This window comes from Xiphophorus maculatus, chromosome 19 (genome assembly GCF_002775205.1).
Source record: "Xiphophorus maculatus strain JP 163 A chromosome 19, X_maculatus-5.0-male, whole genome shotgun sequence".
Lineage (NCBI taxonomy): Eukaryota > Metazoa > Chordata > Actinopteri > Cyprinodontiformes > Poeciliidae > Xiphophorus > Xiphophorus maculatus.
Genome location: NC_036461.1, coordinates 1,669,714 through 1,691,058, shown reverse-complemented (window position 1 = coordinate 1,691,058; position 21,345 = coordinate 1,669,714). Strand labels below are relative to the sequence as shown.

The following is a 21,345-nucleotide window of genomic DNA, read 5'->3' as shown; positions in this document are numbered from 1 at the left end:
TTAATATTTAGCTTGCTAGCTAAATATATAGCATGAGGCTAAACTCAGGTAAACCGTTTTCGTCCTTTTAGTTTTCAGTGGCAGCGTTTTTACCCGAGCCACATTCTGCAGCCCTGATCCGCCACGAAGAGCTGAAATATTTTCCACCACTGACCAAATCTCTCTCTGACGGATTTATGAGAATCTCATGCTGTATTTTTAGTCTGCTGGACTGGGATCAGTCGCAGGGACGATCGTGGATCCCAGCAAGCGGCGGAGGAAAATACGGAGCATTCCTCCGAAGCGAAGGTGTTTCTGGCTCCGTCCTCCAGGACTTTATCTGCTACATGTCAGCGTTACTGAACCAGCACAACCCGATGACATGTGTACGTTCAAAGCATATTTACTTCTAATAAGACTTTTAATGAGCTGCGGGGAGACAGCTTTGGGTTTCATCGCACCAAATAAAAGTATAGAAAGTGTATTATTCCATCTTAAAGGAGCCGTAATGACATGTCAAAGAGTTCTGCACACATGGTTCATATAGACGCAGATTTACGGCGAGACGTCAAAGGAAGCTGCACAGATCCTCCTGTGTTGTGGTTTCAGGCTTCAGGATGGTGAAGCTGTAAAGTGGGAGGAAGAGGAGCCGTGGAGCCGGCCGTCGGGTCGGGGGGGGAGGGATGATGAGCCCAGATGTGGCGTCCTCCAATCGGGTCGATACGGACCTTCTTTCTTCCTCTGTGGTCAATGTGAGAAGCTGATGGGGGGGAGGGGCTGATGCCGCTACCTGAATCATTCATGAGATCTATGGTGACCCGTAGCAACCACTAACCCCGCCCCCTGACCGACAAGGCGGCCATATTGGTGGCAGTCATGACTTTCCTGGTGACCTGCTGGTTCTTAATGACGGTCCTGAGGGAGCAGCAGCTGGGCGGTGGGTCGAGATGTGCTGCTGTCAGCAGGAAGAGGGGATCAATGTGGGACAACAGAGCTGCAGCCGCACACACACACACACACACACACACACACGCACACGCACAACCTACTACAAAGGACTGACAAGGTGAAAGACAGGCTGGAGAAATTTCCTTGGTCGGTTTGGATGATTCCAACACAAATTATTAGTGTTTGAACATTTCAAATCACTTCAATGTGTCTCTAATACAACTTAAAAAAGAGCCATTATTTATAAAAGCATTCATGGTTTGTTCTGGAATATATCAAATTTACTTATCTGACTTGTTTGGTCCTCTATACATGTCTTTCCTAAGAATAAGTAAAAAACAAACAAAAAACTGATGATTAGTGTTTTAGTTTTCCACTTATTATGGCCGGGACTTTAGCATGTCAGTTTTTATGATTTATGTTGATTTTAACACAATTAATTTATTTTTCTGTTTTACTTTTACATACAAAAGTTCCATTTCATTTTCACGTTTCTGATTTCATCCGTAAATCTGACGCACAAGTGACATCAAACCCGCTGGAGGTTAATTTCTGCTTCTGCACTGATCTGATTGGATCTGAAAATACGTCTGTTGTGTTCAAGTTGTGCTAAAAGGAGTTAGCCAATCAGAGAAGCTTTTCAAGCCTAAATTAGCATCTCAGTGCTAAGCATGTAGCCGCTAACGCTAACGTCAGAGTTGACAGTCCATATTTCTAAAAGAAATCTCCATGAATGATCAGGAGTTCCTGAAACTTTGGAAAGATGAACTTTGCTTTAATCTGATGGTTGAAAAACCTAAATAAGATTAAAAACTATAAAAATATTTTTTGTAGAACCCATATTCAATAATTTAGTAGCAAAAAGTGTTTCTGATTTGAAAATTGTGCTAATGTTCACTGTTTAAAGTAACTCTTGATATGAATATAAGTAACTGACACATTTGATTTTGATGGTAAAAATGTATGAAGCTGCATATTTTCCTACATATGTTTTGCATTTCAAGGTGAAAACAACTGATTGTTTTATAACAAGCTCATAATAAGAACATGAAATTATCAGACCGACTGTTCTATCAGAACATCCAGGGGAAAATGGGACATTTTACAACATTTTTAGGACGATTTTATGTAGCTTAGTGGAAAGAAATTGAAGGAAAAATACCCATAAAAGGACCATCAGTGATTAACTCACTCAATGTAATGAAGTTTGAAGTCCTGAACCACTGATGGCTTCAACTGCAGCGTTCTGTAGCAGCATTAATAATTCACAAACACATAAAATTCACACTGAAACGAATAATAACACTTAAATTTTTTGTTTTATCTCTGCTCAGAGGAAACCTTGTTCTTGATTCAGCCGATGGACGAGCTGCTTGGCTAACTTAAAGGATGAAACAAACTTTTCCAGTTGAAGAGCAAATTTATTTCAGCTTGTTCTAATTTTTATTACTCTGTGTGAAATGGGGTGTAATCAGCCACTCTTGACTCATTTTTCTGTCTTTCTTGCTACTTTTGGGAACAGCAACTGACATTGACAAATCATAGATGACTAATTAGTGTCATTTCCTGTCTTTCTCTCCTACAGATGACAGATTTGTCTGCTAAACACCATTTAGAGGCAATTTTGGAGACCTAAACAACCGCAACAAGTCAGGCTGACAAGAGGACCAGGAGAGCGCCTTGAGGTCCTGCTATCACTGCCACGCAGATGTGGAAGTCCCAAAACGCTGCTATCAAATAACCCGGACGTGGAAAACAGAGAGAAAAGAATCTGTTCTGAAGTTAGCAGCCATGTCGGATCATAAAGACATGACGCACCGCCACTTACGGCACAAGCTGCAGAGTCTTGGCAGGAGGCTGGACGAGCTGGAAGAGGCGACCAACAAGCTGCAGAAGTCGGAGGATGAGCTGCTTGACCTGCAGGTTGGTGGCGCTTCACATCACGACTTTAGGAGTTTGGGTTGAGTTTTACAGGAATCAGAACCAGATTATTACAATCATTTCTTTAATGTCAAGATGAATGATAATTATTAGACCCTGAAATGGATCAGCTGCCTTCAGGATTAATTTTGGTGGATTATTAGTTTTTCTACTGTGTCGAATTAAAAACATTTTTAAAGAAAACTCCCAATCGAGACCCTAAGGAGGAAAATAGTCTGTTTCCTCAAAATGCTGTAAAAATATTATTCAAATATTGTTTAACAAACTGTCATCAAGACAGTTTGTTAAAACTAATTTACCCAGAAATATTCATACTACTAATAATATTAATAATATTTGGGGATTTTATTCCTTCAAAAGTGAATCTTTTCAGTTTGTCCACGGTTTTATTTTTTACACGAGAATAAATACTATTATCAATAATATTTTTTTAATAATTCAATATTAACATTAATGTAATTATTCTCATTAATATAGCTAATATTAATAGTCATATAATTCTTACATGTAATATTGTTGATGACAAAATATTGTAGAATATATCATAATTTAAATACTGCTGAAAATATTAGTAGTAAAATGATTACTAAAATATTACTAAAACGTATTGATGACTTTATTACAAATATTGCTGATAATAAAATCATGCATATTATAAATAGTAAATAATATTTAAGTATTGCTGAAAATTGTCAATAATAATGTTATTTAAATATTATTAAAACATTGATGAATAGGTAAATATCATTAGTAAAAATATCACTGACAAATGATGGAATTATAAACAGTAGTAATAGTATTTTATTATCCCAATAATAAATAATTTATTGATTAAAATGATTATCATTAACTGTATTGTTATGTTTGTGTTCACATTATTATTTTTATCTCCCAAAGTCACTTAAGAAAATATTTAATTTCCATAAAACTGTGAAGATGTGTGACATGTGACACACATCTACACAACTTTTATCTCTGTAGCAACTTTGCCCAAAAAAGTAAAATTTTGCTGCCTTGGCAATAGTGGAGCCATCTAGTGGACAACCAAAAATACGAAAATTGTTGCCCAAAATGAAATCTGAGCTTAAAGGAATGCATTAGTTTTCAAGATCAACATGGGGCCAGAAATATTTTGCAGTAAAACATTTTGTCTTTTAAATTAATAAATGTGCATTTTTTTTATGTAGCTTACCTGTCATAAGCTAACTTAAAGACAAAATGAATATCCATTTACAAATTTGAACTCTAGTATCCAAACCCAACATGAAAATAACTCTGTTGCTAGTTCAATGTGTCTGAAATGGTTGATAAATGGTTGATGAAGAAGGGGACAAATTGGAGATTTTTTTTAGGACAGAAATTATTAATGATTCCCTCCTCTGCAGGACAAGATCATCCAAGCAGAAGGCAGCAACTCGTCCCTGCTGGGTGACGTGGAGGCGCTACGGAAACGTCTGCTGAAGATCCAGGGCAAGGATGAGGAGGTACGCAAAGCCGAGGACCTCTGCCGCACAGTCCGCGAGAAACTGGAAGAGGAGGAAAACCTCACCAAGGAACTAAAGGGCGAGATCGAGCGTCTTCAGCGGAGGATGGCTGAACTGGAGAAACTGGAGGAAGCTTTTGCTAAAAGCAAGTCTGACTGCAGCCAACTGTGCTTGAGTCTCAACGAGGAGAAGAACCTGACCAAGAAGCTCTCCTCGGAGTTGGAGACGCTCAGAGCGCGCTTGAAGGAAGTCGAAGGCTCCGAGACGAAGCTGGACAAGGCGGAGCAGGCGCTGGCGAAAGAGCTGGAGAAGCTCAAGGCCTTCACTCAGGCGTTTGTCAGCGAGCGGAAGAAGCTGCTGGAGAAGCAAAGAGAGGATGAGAAGATCATTCAGAAGCTTTCAGAGGAAAGAAAAAGCCCGGATCGTTCAGACTTCATGAGCTCAAGGATTGAGGACGAACTTTCTTCCACCGCTCTTTTCACAAGTAAACTGGGAGGCAAGAAGAACCTTGACTACCTGAAGCTAGCAGATGAGAAGCTAGACATCGTCAACAAGTCTGAGATCAAGAAGGGCTCACAGGAGGAAGACAACAAAGTAAAGGAGCTGACTCAGGAAGTGGAGAAGCTGAAGAACCGCCTCAAACAGATGGAGGCAGTGGAGGAGGATCTGAAGAACTCCCAGTTCAAGAACGGAGAGCTTCATGAGAAGTTTCAGGTGGAGCAAAGACGATCTCGCCAACTGAGCGAACAGGTGGAGCAGCTCCGGATGCAGCTGTGTGGAAAAGCTGGGATTGGGGGTAAAGGAATCGGGAATGTTGAAAAACACGGAAATGGAAACCCTGCGAAGGTCCTGGAGAATGGCAAAGCTGAGAACGAGGAGGTGGTATCGATGGGCTTCAGGCAAGAGAAGCCCAAATTTAAAAGTTCTACATCGTTTCCAGAGCCGGGCTCTCCAAAGCACCGGATCCGGGAGCTTTCCCCTCAGCACAGGAGAGAAACCATGCTGAGGGGCAAAGGCGAGAGTTCCCCAAAGATGACGAGGCGACCTCTGAGTCCTGCTCTGAGGAACAGACGGACTCCCAAAACCACGACTGCTACCTTTTCTTCAGACAATGGAGTCACGTCTCAATTCCCTGAGGAACGCCCTAAAGGAGCCTCGCATACCTCCGAAGTTAAGAAGGCGTCCGTCCTGAGCCGCTACCCTCCAGCTGCTAATGAACCGAAGCCTCAGAGGATGCCGTTCAAGCAGACGGACGCAGAGGCGAAGAACAGAGAGAGGTTCTCTAAAGCGTACGGAGGCAGTGACACGGAGTCGAACAACTCCGACGCTGTGCCAGAGAGCGTTAGCGTGAACAACATGTCTGCAGCGGAGAAGGAGGCGGTGTCCGCCTCTGATCAGGAACCAACAGACACCGTTCAAGAGTCTTCGGCGTGCACAGCCAACGGGTCGTACACGGCCTACAGATCTCACGTCAGTCCGTTGCTGCCCAACGACCTCGGCTCAGACAGCCATTCATCTGCATCTGAGACTGAATCCACCGGCTCAAGACCCTCAGAAGTGGAACCTGTAGCTGAGACGATTAGCGCGTCGGTGAGCAGCAGGACGACCAGCTCCAGGTACACCAGATACCCTCACGTCCACGACTTGCACTCGGAGGGGTCTTCCTCCAGGAGCTCCTTCGACGAGGAGTTGCTCTGCAGGGCGCAGCCGGCCGACGGAGGAGGCCGCCACACTCCCGTCCAGACGCCGTCTTCCATCGAGATCCAGAGAGTGTGCAGCCCCCGGGAGGCGCTGAGGTCAAAGGCCGTCATCAAGCCCGCGATTGTTGAGATCGACAGGAAGGAAGTCATGATTTCAGAGTCCTTGTCAACAAACGGCAAACCCAAGATCTCCACCAAGCCGATTGTGACCAGCAGCAGCAAAATGACCAGCAGCATCACCATCTACCCCAGTGACCCCAGTTCCTCCAGAACCAGCAGCCGCAGCAGCAGCTTATCCAGCGAGCCGATGCCGGCGAAGGAGCGCCACACGTCCACCAGCAACTTCGTCATAGGTAGGTGCAGAAAGTATGATCGACATAATAACCATCATTTTAATAACTGACTTTACACTGAATAATAGCTTAGCTGTTAGTCCACTTCGACAGCCGCTCTTCCGCTGCCGGTCGCACCGCCTTCGCTTTCTCCTCCTCCGGCTAGTGCTGCTAGGCGAGTCCGCTGCGACAGTTAACACTGTCCTGAGCCGAATGCAACGAAATTTCGTTCTGTATACACCCTGTGCATGCAAAATGACAATAAAGTCAGTCTAAGTCTAAGTCTACACTGAATAATAATAATAATAATATTGATAATAATGATGATGATGTAATTCTTATGACAAAGTATTTTTATTTGTTTTATTAGCATTATTCCAAAAATGTATAGTGTTATGATAATGTTGTAAGTGATTATTTATAGGATTATTAGTCATTTTTATTATTAAATAATATAAATAAAATTATTGCATTTTATTCTTTCTTGTAATATATGTTGTTTATCAATATTATGATCCTTATTATTACTATTACTATCACCTCTGCTAATAATAATTGCAAGAATAATGTATTGCTAATTTTTTATCTTATACTAATTAACATTAAATTATAGTGATACATTTATTACGATTTATTATTATGTTAAATAGCTTTTCTTCTTGATAATAGCATAATAATGTATTGATAACTATTTTTGGTGTTAATTTTTTTGTATCTTAAAACTATTATTCAATGTTAGTAATGAGATTATTATTACTACTATTTATTGTTCTTGTATATTAAATAGTATTTATTATGAAAAACAATATTTGTATTTTTTAATGTATTAAGAAAGTATTACTATTAAAAATAGAAGAATACACATAAATTTAAATATATGTGATATAAAGTGTGTCGGTCTTAATTAGTTGAATCTGTTGACTGTCTTTGACAACAGAAATAAATGAGAACACAGATGATTTATTATTATTTACGGTTATTGCGTTGTGTGACAGGACCCAGCAGTGACCACCGCGGCAGCATTTCCGTCCCGTATGAGATTTCCATCCCTAAGAGTGAAATCGCTTTGCGGCCGTGCCAAGACCAGGTCTGTGGAGACGATGAGCGCAGCGATGTGCCAACGAGGTCCAAACTCCACGGCGCCTCCAGGCTGGAGATCTCCAGCAGCTATGTGAGCCACCAGCGTGGCGGCGGCCGGCGCCGGTCCTCGGACTTCAACGACACAGAGTCGGGCTTCGAGAGCGGCAGCAGCACGGCGACGGTGACCAGCTGGAGAAGCCAGAGGCAAACCGAGCTCTCCGCGGACGACGCGTCATCAGACATGAAGAACGTGACCGTGAGGAGCACCTGGAGGAACAAGGCGAGCAAGGCGCTGATGGACGTCGGGTCCGAAGACGAAGCAGAGACGGCGACAACATGGAGGGCGTACCGGGCGACCACCTTCGACTCGGAGGAAGCTGTGAACAACGCAGCGCTGCAGAAAGGAACTAAACCAGCAGAGGTGAGAACAAGCCAGTCCGTCTTTACCCAGAATGCACAGCAACCGAGTAACCTCCTGCTGTCCGTCCCAGGTGTACATGCGGCGGTACAACAGCGTGACAAGCGCTAAGGAAGCAGAAGAACCGACGCTGCGCCGAGACCGGAGGTCCGAGTCTCCGGTTACGGAAGCAGGAATTCTGGGAAGGACCATTCCCCACGCACCAGTTACCTCCCAGTCCTGGAGCCGGTCGTATTCCCAGGGACCACTGGTAGGACAACAAGCATTCATATTAATTTGAAAATTAATGTTTAATTTCAACACAGGCCTGTTTCAAGGGGAAATTCTGCCTTCATAGTAACATCATCTACAGACTGAACTAATGAAGCAAATACCATTACCGGTCTGATCCCATCATCTTAGTTTTAGCCGATTTTAACTTGCATTCACACCAGTTTTGTTACATTAAAGTGGATTAGTTTGTCTAGAGTCCGGTTCGTTTGTGGAGGTGTGACTGAATAATCGAGCTCTGATACAGACCAAAGCAACAAACTGGTCCGCCTACAAACCTCGGTCTGGGTTCTGTTGAAATGAACTCTGGTTCGGTTTGAATGTATACGTGAACGCCAAGCGGACCGGAGACCGCTCCAAAAGCAGGACATGGACTACAGCACAGGGCATTCTGGGTAAATGCAAACACTAGGTAGCCTAGCGCTAGCGGGAAAAATGGCTCGTAGTCTTTAGCCAAAGACAAAAGACAAATCCTCCAACCACTAAATTCTGACACCACTCCCTTTTTTACCCATTTATTGAAGCCTATCATGTAGATTAGCATTAATTTACTTTGTGTACGATGCTAACGGAAGTATATATATATAAACCAAAATTAGCTAAAAAGCTAATGCTAGCATAAATACTAACTGTATCATATGGGCTAACATTAGCATACTCCATCTGATATTGAAGCCACGTCCTGTAAGCTAAAATTTGCTAACATGCTAGTTAAACTGTTAACAGTAGCCTGTTGGCTAACATTAAACACAGATCATTACATTTACTACATGTAGAATGCCAGCAGCAGTGCATTAACTAAAATTAGCTTTAAAGCTAATGCTAGCTAAAATAGATTGTCACATTTTAGCTGCTGCGGTTCTCTTGTCAAATGTTAGCCAATGGACTCAATTAAATTCAAAAATAGTTTATTAATCCAGAAGGAAAAGTGAATACTGTAAATCATATCATCCCAGTTGGACAGTAAAGATCTTTTCCAAGCACCTCAAGATGATTTCTAAATCAGCAACTTTTTCCAAGAGCCGTTTCTCTCCAACATGTGACTGAAGTTCATCTCCAATCAGACGTGATATTTTTTTTTCTGGATCCGTCCAGGAGAAGCAGTTTGTGTTTTTCTGCCAGAGCTCTGCGACTTCAGAAACAGTTTCTGCAGGCTTCCCTCCCGCTGCCTCAGTGCACAAAGAGAGAAGGGTGGGGCACAGAAGAAAGGAAGGAAGTTAAAAAAAACAGACACCAACTGTGGGAAAAGAAGGTTCAAAACCCTCAAGGAGAAGAAAAAATGGAGCTTTGCATTTTAAAAGTGCTATAAATTGACGGTGCCGTGCTGTTTTACACAAACATACCTCTGGATGTTTACAGAACTCCTGCAAAGGTTCGAGTTTGTGTTGAAACCCGCTGCTCACAGGTCAACAAGGTTAATTTGTCCTGATTTTCAGGGTTCTGCTTTGTTTTGCCGTTTATTGGAATCTAAAAACCAACAGAAGTGTCCAAAAACTCAGAGTTATGACACACATGCCATCAGGTTAAATTCATCATTCGAGCAGCGACTCGCTGTCTCCACGTCCTGCATTGGTGTGTTGCTGCATCTTCCTGCAGAACCTGCTAAAGAAAGTACAAATTATCATCATTTTAGGGTATAGTGGAAGTAAAATAATACAAGCTTTTATACTTTAAGGTAAATGTAAATCTGGAAAGTGTGGTGTACATTTCTTTTGTTGAAAGATGCTCAATTTGTTTATTTACAGAGACGTTGTACATTATTAACAGTTTAAAAGGAGAAATGCATGGCACCAGGTTATAGCAAAAACTGCCAATTTCCACCAGAAGTTTCAAACAAGTTGATCAAATGGCAGACGCGTGGGTGAACCTGGCCCCGGCTCTGAGACACAACTTCTCCTCTCAGCTCCTTCAGACTAGCTAGCAGCAATTAGCAAACACCTGGTGGAGCTGCTGAGCTCCTCATAGGAGCTACAGTACTTCTCAGTGAAATGCTGGTAAGAACGTTGTTAAGGATTACTAGAGGAGCCATGTTGGGATGACTTGCTGATGGCAGGAGCTTCTTAAAGAGACACAGGCCCAATTTCATGGCGTCAAATTACAAAGCAAACTTTCTTTTAAGTCATGTGATATACACAGCATTTTTACAGCAACTGAAGTTAGGGTTAGGGTTAGGAATGCTGTCAGCCAATCAGTTTGTATTTCTGTGGTGATTTGCTGAAACCCGCTGACTGCCTGTGTGGTGCAGCAGCCTGATGCCGGTCAGTCCGTTTGGACAGCAGCTTTGAGCAGAAGCACGGCGGTGGCGGGCGCTGAGGCGAAGCTTGGAGCGGATCCGGCTGTGGGGTTTGGACTTCAGCAACATGTCGGCGGTCTGAATGACATCGAGGTGTTGGGTGGATAACGCAGTGTGACATGCGGCTGAGCTAACGTCCAGCTCATGGCTTCGTTCTTCTACATTTGGTCTTAAGCTCTAAAGACAGAAGTCATACTCAGAGTTGGGTAGTAAAACAAAGATGTTTAAACCAAAGTTCACCAGAAACAGACACACCTGCAGTTTCTGTTAAAGATTCATCAGCTTTTTATTGAAAGAATCTGATTTGGAAACATTTTCTTTTGCCTCATTTTGTTATGTTTTGTTACTTATATGAATTATTGTCATTTCATTCTTTTTATTTTGGTCCATCTGATGATGTAATGTTCAATATTAAATAATTGATAAATTGATTAGTAACTCGGTACTTGAGCAGACTTTTTACCAAATACTTTTTTACTCTTGAGTGATTTATTGAACAGCTACTTTTGCTTTTACTTGAGTAAAAATATGTTGAAGTATTGCTACTGTTAGTTGAGTATAATTTTTGGGTTCTGCTCATGCAATTTCTCATTTATTATAAAATAATCTAACTTTGTCATAGGGCTGAAATGATTAATTGTGACTAATCAAATAAAAAAAAATCATAAACTGATTTAGTAATCAAATAATCATTTAAAACATGCAGTTTGCTAAAACAACACAGGAATAATTAAGTCAAAACTGAACATAAAATACAAACATTTTGCATTTAAGATGAAAATCTTTGTTTTAAAATCTGTTTTACCCAGAAATTCTCAAGTGGCAGTTTTAGCTTGATCTAGTTCAAATTAAGCTGATGTAATATTACATCAATATTACATCAATATGTAGTATCGATGTAATATTAATGTAATATTACATATTGATGAGCTGAGCTTTTCACATTATTTATAGTAACATTTTTACTTTAAATAGTGCCACAAAGCGTTCCCTAAAGGAGTGCTGCTATTGCATTTTAGGGAACAAAGTGTTTCTTTTCTTAGTTAAAAATTAATTATATCACATGTATTTGCATATTTTAATGTATTTCTAATGTATAAGTATGTTTTATATTCCTAAACAAAAAATTAGCAAAATGTAGCCATTTTTAATTAATCATTAGATTAATAAATTAATCTGATTAATCAATTAATTGTCAGAATAATGGATTATTAAAATAATCGTTAGTTGCATTCTCAGTTAATCTTCAACAGAAAACGTGTTGATCTGCAGAATTGATCCGTCATGTGAGCAGCTGAGCCCAGAACTGATCTGGGATCAGCTGATCGTGGATCAATAATGTGTGATCAGTTGGTCTGTAGGAGGAAGCGCAGGGGGACTGATCGCAGCTCAGCAGGGAATCTTACATCTGGATTAATATTGATTAATCTCCATCTTGGTGAAGAATTTCCCAGATTTGTCAAAATGTGTGAATTTAATCTGATTGTGAAAACAGACAGAAAAAGATTTAAAGGATTTATTTCCCAATTCTTTCTTGGATTTATGTCCCCACACATAAATTTGTACAACTCATTTTTAATTAAAGTATCAATACTAATAAATGTACATATATATGAATAAATCGTTGCCTACAGGGCAATTAAAAAAGAAAGAAACAAAAAACAAGGCAGTATTTCATCATTTAATATATTTGAGCCAAAGAGCCTCTTCTGTTATCCTGTCTAGAACCGCCTGTGGCTGCAGGTCTGAGGCTTTTTGTTAGCATGTTTTCTATCATTCTTATAGATTGATAGGAAACCTTATATAAACTGGCCACCCGCATTAATAAAACGGTGAAATAATATTGACCACAAAACACTATTTATAAAAGATATCAATGTTTTTCCTACACAATCCTAACAAACGTTTTTAATGATCTCTTCAAAATATTTATTTATTTACTATTAATCTATTTGTATGATTTGTTCTTTAAGTTGCCATCTATATTATTTTTCGGTCTCAGGAAATGACTGAGGGATGAAGAGACTGATGTCTGGTTCTTCAGGTTCTTTAGGTTCTGACGGGTCTGCGGTTGTTTTACGTGGATTATTGACGCGAAGGTTTCTCGTAACCGCTGCCGAACCTCCAAAGGGTGTGGGAGGGGCTTCTAATCAATGCTGTTCCTCTGTTATTGATCATTTCATACACAAACGGCTGTTAAGTACATAAAATGCTGACTAGAAAAAAGTTCCCACATCGTTTTTGCGCCCCGATGCGTTGCATTCACTGCATAGCCACTTTTTGCGCCACTGCGTTTCACCCGCCATGCGCAGCGCGCTGAGGCTGATTTAAGAGTTTGGGTTGGCAGCGCCGCACCATTCCTTAACACCGGTGTAGAGGAGGAGAACGGGCCGGTTAGAGCAGGGATGTGATTTATTTAACAGCAGCTCGCCTCCTCCATTCAGGCTGAAGGAAACTAATTCAACTCTGATAAAGACGAGAGTTTCTGAGTCGGATTTGGTCAGAAAGTCAATGATTCTGCCAACAGCCTCAGATTTAACTGTGTTGCTGCTTAATTCACTTCTTTAATTTAATGTTTATCTCCTTTAACTGCATCTGGTTTCATTTTCACCAAGCAGACAGAAGAGCCGATTCTCTAAAATATCAATGACGGTGAATCTCTTGATGTTGACCTTACCAGACTTTTGGATCCGTCAGAACCTTTATCTCTTCGTTTCACTGGCGATGTTTTGATCTTCTGAAACAAAATGGGGCTGGCCACCGCTGGACCGGAAACCCTGCTAGTAGCATGTTGGCTAACAACAGAGTTTTTTCAAAAATTAATTTAATTCAATTAGAAAATATTCAAGTCTTAGTTTTTATTTCATGATTGTCTTGGATTCCTGCCCCTGCTGAAGAAATGCATCCCCACAGCATTATGCTGCCATTACCATGTAAAACTGTAGGTGTGTTGTGTTCAGGGTGTTGAAAAATGCTAGTTTTCCAACAATAGGACCTGATTTCTGACAGCAGTAGATTTTATCTATCAGATTAGGAGAGGCTGAGTACATGTGCCTGCCACACTTATAAGATTTTTATTTGTAAACATGTTTTTTGAGCTCATTGTTCATCTTCACAAATATAAAAAGAAAAAAGTCAAAAATCTGCTAGAAAACAACTTGTAAATTTCTGAGTCTGACATAAACGGACTGAGGTTTGTGATGAAATTATGTAGAAACTTTTCCGGAGCGCGGCTCACCTTCAGGTTGTCGGATCAGCAATTTTCTAAGTTTTAGCAACTTTTAGTTACCAAAGAAGGAGAAAATACCCGTTTCCTCCCTCAGCGTCTGCAGCAGGAAGTGACCACGCTGAGCATGCCGCTCGGCGGTGCTGGCCGGTGACTCGCTTCCCGTCTGTTGCCATGGAGACCGGGAATGGCCGGCCAGCGGGGCTCCATTAGAGCCAGTTAGTCAGAACTCGCTCTAAAACAGCGGCGGCAGCTTCAGCCCAACAAGTTTCACTAATTATGGTGCTTTTTTAAAAGCTGAAATTACAGGAGCGAGCTGCTGGAACTGCACCGTCATCTTCCTGCAGCGGGGTTACCGGGGTTACCGGGGCGACGAGCGGGGAACGTGCCGAGGCTGCAGCCGCAAGCTAGTAACTTGGGCTTTATTTTCTAGTCAGCCCACCAAAATTATAAATCTCTCAGCTTGGGGTATGTTTGGGGTTTTTGGTTGGGAATTTTTCCCCTGGCAGACTTTCTGTGTCGCACACCAAGCAGCTTGTGTTTAATAGCCACATATGAGAAACATCCTGGCTGGAGGAGAAAATACGGATCTGTTTATGTTCCAATCCGCTTAAACAAAACCACACATTAAACACGGATCTGTCCATGTTCTATACAGGCCATTTATGTTCATAAACACGGCGCATCAGGGCCGTTCACAGAAAACATCCTACAAAAACTCAGCAATTTCTGAGCTCTAAAAGTTTTTTAGAAGAAAAACTTTGAGATTAGTCTAAAAAGAATCTAAAAAAATAACATTTCTGGATTTGAAGTGGAAAATTTCACAGAAAAAAAATACAACTTTTATTAATCTCAGAAAAAACCTAGAAAATCTAAAACGAAATTTTATTAGTTGCAGAAAAAAAATCTGGAAATTTCTAGAAAGAAAGTTTGAAATTTCTGACTTTCTAAGTGTCAAAATTTTGACTTTCGAAAGTCAGAAATTTCCACTTTTTTCTAGAAATTTCTCAGTTTTGTCTTTTGATTTTGCAGATCTTTGACTTTAAAACAAACATTTTTTTGGTGAAGATTTCCTCCTCTTAATTCGGTTTATTGCCCGTAAAACGCCGTCGTACCAACCTGCTTCAATGAATTCGGACCTTAAGTCCGGCCCTGTTTTGACCTCTGACCTCCTTTCTTCCAGGCTAAAGACGCCCCGGATCCGGCTCCGAACCCGTGCTGCAGCCCGGCCTCCTGGAGGCGCCACCCGCCACCCGGCGCCTCCTACGACCGGCTGACCAAGGCGGGTGGCGCCTTGACCCGAGGCGGGGAGCCGTGGCCTGGCCGAGGCCCGGCGCCGGCGACCCGGACAGACGGGAGAACCGGAGCGGGAAACAGAACCTGGAGCCACTGTCAGTCGGAGCATCGCTAGGCTGGAAGCAGGTCAGAGGAGATTTGCTTCTAGACGGTTCAGAAATGTTGAATTTTAAAAAATGTTGCAGATAAAACTTTGAAAAACTTTTTCATATTTCGTCACTTTAAAGCTACAAACTGGATGATTGTTGCTTTATTGGTCAGATTTGACAGAGAAAATATGTTTATAAGTCTTGAAACCGATGTGAACTTTGACTAGGCCATTTTGGCACATCTCCTTTGAGGGGTCTTCAATGTTTTTGCACTTTTAACAAACTGAACAGACAAAATGACATATTTCTAACTGAAATACGTCAGTTTATGCCTATTATTTTGCTATACGTTCGATTAATGTTGATATGTATTTAAAGTCATAACTTGAAGTTTGAAAAAATTTAGAAAAAAAAAAATCCAATCAGAAATTTCATGACCCTAGTGCAGTTCCTCTGCGTCCCCCCTGTGGGCCACAACCCCCATGTTGAAGACCTCTGAAGTAAATCATGCTTGTTGGTCGTTTTTCTTCCTGGATTTAACTCCGTCCATCTTCCCATCAGCTCTGACCAATCAGGTTGCTGAAGAAAGGTTTGTCCCCCGGCAGCATCAGTAGAGAGTCTGGATATAAATGCATGCCACACTTTTCAGATTTTATTCATGAACAGTTTAAAAACCATAAATTATTTTTATCTCCTCCTCTTTTAATTGTGCACTATGTGATGTTTGTGGTTTTAAGGTGAATAAAAAGTAAAATATCTCGATGTGAGGCAGCTTCAGGTGAAGCTACAGAGAAAAACTCAGACAATTTGATTTCTGCATCATTAAATTTATATTTTTCTGTGATAATTTCCTCCAAACTGCTGTTTAATTAACATCATTATCTTTATTTCAGGAGATTATTTTCTGGAAATTTACTCGAAATAAAACATCTTTTCCCATAATTGTCACCAAATGAGCTGAATTATTTGTCTGCAAATACTTTCAGATTATTTTTAATCTAAAGCATTTTAATCTAACGTTGCTGTATTTATTCCTCGGCAGCTCTCCGTTCAGCTCTGAGCCACTTTTCCAGCAGCCATGCGATCCGGTCACCTGCGCCAAGTGAACTAAAGAAAACACCTGTTAGAGCAGCTGAGGCTCTGCCCCCCCCAGCCCCCCTCTGGATCAGCCTCTGCTTCCTCTTCTACTTCCTGTTGGATGTGTTATGATGTCATAATGTTTCCCCCTCTTCCTCCCACACTCTGTGGATTGTTCTGCAGAACCAAACCATCTCCCTCCCATGTGACCAAAAGCAGGAATTAATCCTGTTACTCCATCAGCCCCAACTCTTCTTCTTCTTCTTCTTTTTCTTCTTCTTCTCATGCATACAAACAACCTGGAGCGCGGCGAAGACTCCAGCAGCTTCTGCAGCGCCGCATAATGGCTGCTGGCTGCATGGCTATAAGTAGAAAAAGAAAAGCACTTGAAGGCTGCGACTCGGCATGCTACTCGGCATGCGCGCTGCTTAAAGGAACAGTCGGTGAAATTGGGATCATTTTATTATTATTTTTTGTTTTACTTTTGTGTGATGCGCTTCCTGTTCCTTCTCGGGGTCAGGTGTGGAAAAACACGATGAACATGCGGAGGGAGTTTCAAACCGAACAGCGGTTCTGAATTCAGACGGAAATAATCAGATTTATTAAACGAAGCGACGCGTGTTCTCCGTGACATGAAACGCTGCAGCCTGATTGGTCCAGTTGGAGCCCAGCCCGTTGCCACGACGACACTTTATGCTTTCTGAACCGATCATCCCGATGCAAACGCACCTGAATCAAACTGTTAGGATTCACATTTCCACACCGAAACATCTTAGCACTATTAAAATAAGACAAAATTAACTTACAAGCAACTTCTCAGCAAGAAATATGTTTTTATTTTAATTAGATAATTCCTTAATATTTATGAAAAAGTTCTAGTTCCACTGGCAGATTATTTTATATGTAATAAGACATTTTTCCAAGTCATTAAGTGAAATAATCTGCCTGTGAAACTGGAATGGTTTCATGAATATTAAGGAATTATTTAATTAAAATAAAAACATGTTTGTTGCTGAGAAGTTACTTCAGTTAATTTTTATCTTATTTTAAGTATACTAAGGTATTTGCACCAGAAAGTAGAAAAAATACTTGGTAAGATTTTGTGTTTTTTTTGTGTGTAACTCTGTTGAACGAAGGTCCTGCACTGCAAAAAGGCAAAATCTTACCAAGTATTTCAGTCTACTTTTTAGTGTAAATATTTTGCTGCACTTGAAATAAAATGAAACTAACTTACAAGTAACTTTTCAGCAAAATGTAGAGGCTTTTTTAAAACAAGTAATTCCTTAATATTGATGAAAAAGTTCTGGATTCATTAGCAGATCATTTTACTTGGAACAAAATATTTTCCCTTGTTGTGATTTAATTTATCTATCAATGGAACTAGAACTTTTTCATTTATATTCAGGAATTATTTACTTAAAATAAGCCAATATTGTTTTCTAAAAAGTTACTCTTAAGTTAATGTTGTTTTATTTCAAGTGTACTAAAATATTTGCAGTAGAAATTAGACAAAAATACTTGGTAAGATTTTGTGTTTTTGCAGTGTAACTCATGTTTTATTTTTTCCATTTTTGGATTTGTGGCCAGGATGCTGACTTTACAGTCGAGCCATTCTAACCTTTTTTTTTTTTTTTTTTTTGACATCCAGTCTTTTCTGGTCCCTCTGTGTAAAGCAGCTGCTGGCGTGGCTGAAAGGTCAGAGGTCAGCGTCTAATCCTGTCTCTGTGTCTTGACTCAGGGTTTCTAAAAGCGGGAGGGAGACGTCGCCCCGGGTCGATTTAAACACGCGGGCGGATCAAGTGTCTGGCGATTGTGTAAAGTTCCTCATCGTCTGCTTTTGTCATTTTCATCTGAATTTATTTTAAAGGCTCAGATTAAAAAACTTCCACTAATATTTAGATAAACGATCAGAAAGCGTCTCGGCTGAACATCGGAAACTGTTTTCTTTCTTGTTGGGTTTTCAGTGATCCCAAACATTCAGACGGGATTTTAAACGGATAAATCAGAAAATTATGCCAGATAATTGTTTATAGTTTCTCATTTAACCAAATATTAGTGGGGGTGTATGCATATGTTTGATCTTATAGGTGCATTTTGAACCTAAACTCAAACTTTTCCTTTTCTTAAAATAACTTATTGCAATTTTTTCATTGAGCGTTTTTCACTGCAAAAATCCAAAATCAAAAGTATTTTTTGTTTCTTGTGCAAATTGAACTAAGACAAAACTAAAAAGTAACTTTTCAGCAAGATATAGGGGGTTTTAAATAAATAATTCCTTAATATTTATTTAAAAGTACTTATATCACATTTTTCAAGATATTTTATGTGAAATATCACTGTTTTAAATCAAGATTAAAGATTTTTTTTTTGCCGAAAGGTTTCTTGTAAATTGGTTTTCTCTTAATTCAAGTTTACTAAAATATTTGCATCAGAAATTAAAAATATGTGGTAATATTTTAGTGTTTTTAAGTCCCAGTCGGACCATTTCAAACCCAAAATGAATCATTGTTTTCCTACGAATGGATGTGAACGTCTGTTCCTTTGGATCAGAACCCGGTTCCGGTCTCATGGTGACACGTTGCTGGGATGTTTTGAAGCTCCAGTTTGGGATTAAATCCCCTGAAGCTGCTGCTGTTTCATGCCGGGTGTCAGGAATGTGAGTCGGAGGTTTTTGTGCGCCGTCGTCAGGACATTTCGCTCCACTTTTCCTGAAGGAATCCGTCAGAAACTCAACGTAACGGTCAGAAAAACTTCCTGTTTTTCCGGACGTGCTGTTTTTTCACCATTGCTGGAAAAAAAACAGGGAAAACTGCTGCAGAATTACAGGAATCATAATCATTTGTTTCTTTTTTGTTTTTTTAACTTTGTGCCAAAATCATTCCACAGTATTTACGGTTTACATTTACCAACCCTCCATGCTGACGGATAATCTGTCTCCAAGATGCTGGATTACAGGGGAGATGCTCACTCTGAGGGGTTTTCTATATCCGGTTTTGTTTCTTTGTTAAACAAAATGTTATTTTTGAGTCTATATTGGATAGATTTTATTTAAGGAGAAATGTGTAATTTTGTAAAGTGGGCCTTATTGTTGAACTATATTAAGTATTTGTCCATCTTGATTTTTTTTTTTTTATCTTTGTCGTTGCTCTTACACTCCTGGAGAGTCGGTTTTGTGTTCTGGTTGTTAAACATGAGCGTTTTTCTCACAGGTCAGAGAGGAGAGAGGCTTTCACTGGGTTTTTTTTTATTAAAAATGAAAGTTGTTGCGTTTTTAATCAGAGTAGAGCAGATTGTTTCTGTTAAAGTCGGATCGTTTGGTTCTCCAGCCTCAGATCTACTCTGCTTTCCCTCAGAAATTCAGGGTTTTTACATCTGATGAAAGCATTCAGATCCCTCCTCTCCTCACATATATATGTATATAAATGTAAATTGCGAAATAATCTAGAAATGAGAATTAAAGGATGATATTTTTAACTGCATCCCTCCTCTCTTCCTCTCAGTTTTACACAAGACAAATTCTCTGAGTTATTACTGGATCTGAGTGGAGCCAGGTGGGCTGAATGAGGATGCTTTTTTATTTTTTACCCCTCTCAGCTTTAGATTTAAACAATGTGCATGTTTTAACCGTACCGCACTCTGCATGTAGGCCTCTTTAAAGCTGCCAACTGTACAGCAGACCATATGTATTCCATTAAAAATAAAAACCGACCTGTTTGCAACACGTCTGTGTTATGTCCACTTCTGTTTTTCTGCTTACTGTCGGGATCGGAGCGTTTATGCATGTGTGTGTGAGAGAGAGAGAACAACAGCTGACGGCGTGCAGAATAAGCAAGCAGGCAAATTGTTTGGGTTCAAAGAGGGAAAGCCACAAGCTGCTGAGGAATGCCGAGTCAGCACATAACGCCACTCTTAAAAACTGTACACCTCAATCTGCTGATCATCTCCTGTTCACAGGGAACCCAGCCCAACCTGTTTCTGAACATCATGTTCCCAGTCTGTGCAGAAGTATTCACACTGACTGGAAACCAGACTCATTTACTGGGATCTTATTCCAAAGTGAAAGGAAAATGATTTTCTGCAGAACCAGAACCAAACATGGAGAAGAATTATTCAGCTTCTGCGCTCCACTAATCTGGGGAAAAAACTCCCAGAAAACTGCAAACCAGCAGAAACAAATTCCTTTAAATCAAAGCTAAAACCCCTCCTTCGGTTCATAACTGGAACATTGATCAATAAATTTTGATTATTTTATTTCAGAATTTACTCTGTTTTTATGATGTAAAACACTCTGAACTGCATTGCTGCTGAAATAAACTTGACCTAAATATTTAGTATAAAGCTAAATATGTAACTCAGAACTAGTGACATATTTAACTTGTAAGCAAAATATTTGGCAAACTCAGAGCTAAATAATTAGCCCCATAAAAACTTTATGAGCAAGCTAACTATTTAGCTCCGAGTTAGCTAACATTGAACTATAACAGAGCTAAATACTTATACTTAATATTTAGCTCCATAAATATTTAATGAGCAAGCTAACTATTTAGCTCCGAGTTAGCTAACATTGAACTATAACAGAGCTAAATACTTACACTTAATATTTAGCTCCATAAATATTTAATGAGCAAGCTAACTTGAGCTCCAACCTGACTATCTAGCTCCGGGCTAGCTAAATGTTAACTTGTAAACAATATTTGGTTAGCTCAAAGCTAAGCTTAATTTAGCTCCACAAATATTTAAGCGAACTATCTCCAAACTACTAGCTTGTGAACTAAATATTTAGCAAGATATTCAAAACTATTTAGCTTTATAAATATTTCATAAGCAAGCCAACTAGCTAAATATTTAGCTAGCACAGAGCTACTTATTTAATTAGCAAGCCAATTTTTTATGTTGCAAACTGAAATTTTGGCTAGGTAATTAAATATTTTGTTTGAAACTGACATCTACAAATAACATAAAAATATGGCAAAAAATTAACACCCACTTTTTTCTTTTGACAAGCTAAGTAACCCAAATTTCTGACTGTATATTTATGACACCCTTCACCCAAAATGAAGATACCTGAAGCCATTTCTGCTGCACTAACCTGTATTAGACAGTTCATCAGAAAAATAAACTTAAAGCTGCGACTCAGAACAGACCAGTGTTTTAAGAAATTCCACAATACGATGCTTTAATGTTGGTCCTTTTTATTAAAAAAAACATTTAA

At 39.9% G+C, this 21,345-nt stretch overlaps 1 protein-coding gene across 2 annotated transcripts in view; it reads left to right on the top strand.

Annotated features, from left to right (window-relative positions):
• The window catches only part of luzp1 (leucine zipper protein 1), a 41,872-nt gene extending 24,890 nt beyond the window's left edge, over positions 1-16,982 (top strand). For both annotated transcript variants that reach the window (XM_023353271.1, XM_023353272.1), the window contains exons 3-8: positions 2,513-2,850; positions 4,254-6,405; positions 7,380-7,885; positions 7,956-8,132; positions 14,855-15,093; positions 16,099-16,982. In XM_023353271.1, coding sequence (XP_023209039.1) covers positions 2,719-2,850; positions 4,254-6,405; positions 7,380-7,885; positions 7,956-8,132; positions 14,855-15,082 — 3,195 coding nt within the window. In that variant the 5' untranslated portion in view covers positions 2,513-2,718 and the 3' untranslated portion in view covers positions 15,083-15,093; positions 16,099-16,982. The remainder of the gene's footprint in view (positions 1-2,512; positions 2,851-4,253; positions 6,406-7,379; positions 7,886-7,955; positions 8,133-14,854; positions 15,094-16,098) is intronic.
• The last annotated feature ends 4,363 nt before the right edge of the window (positions 16,983-21,345 follow it).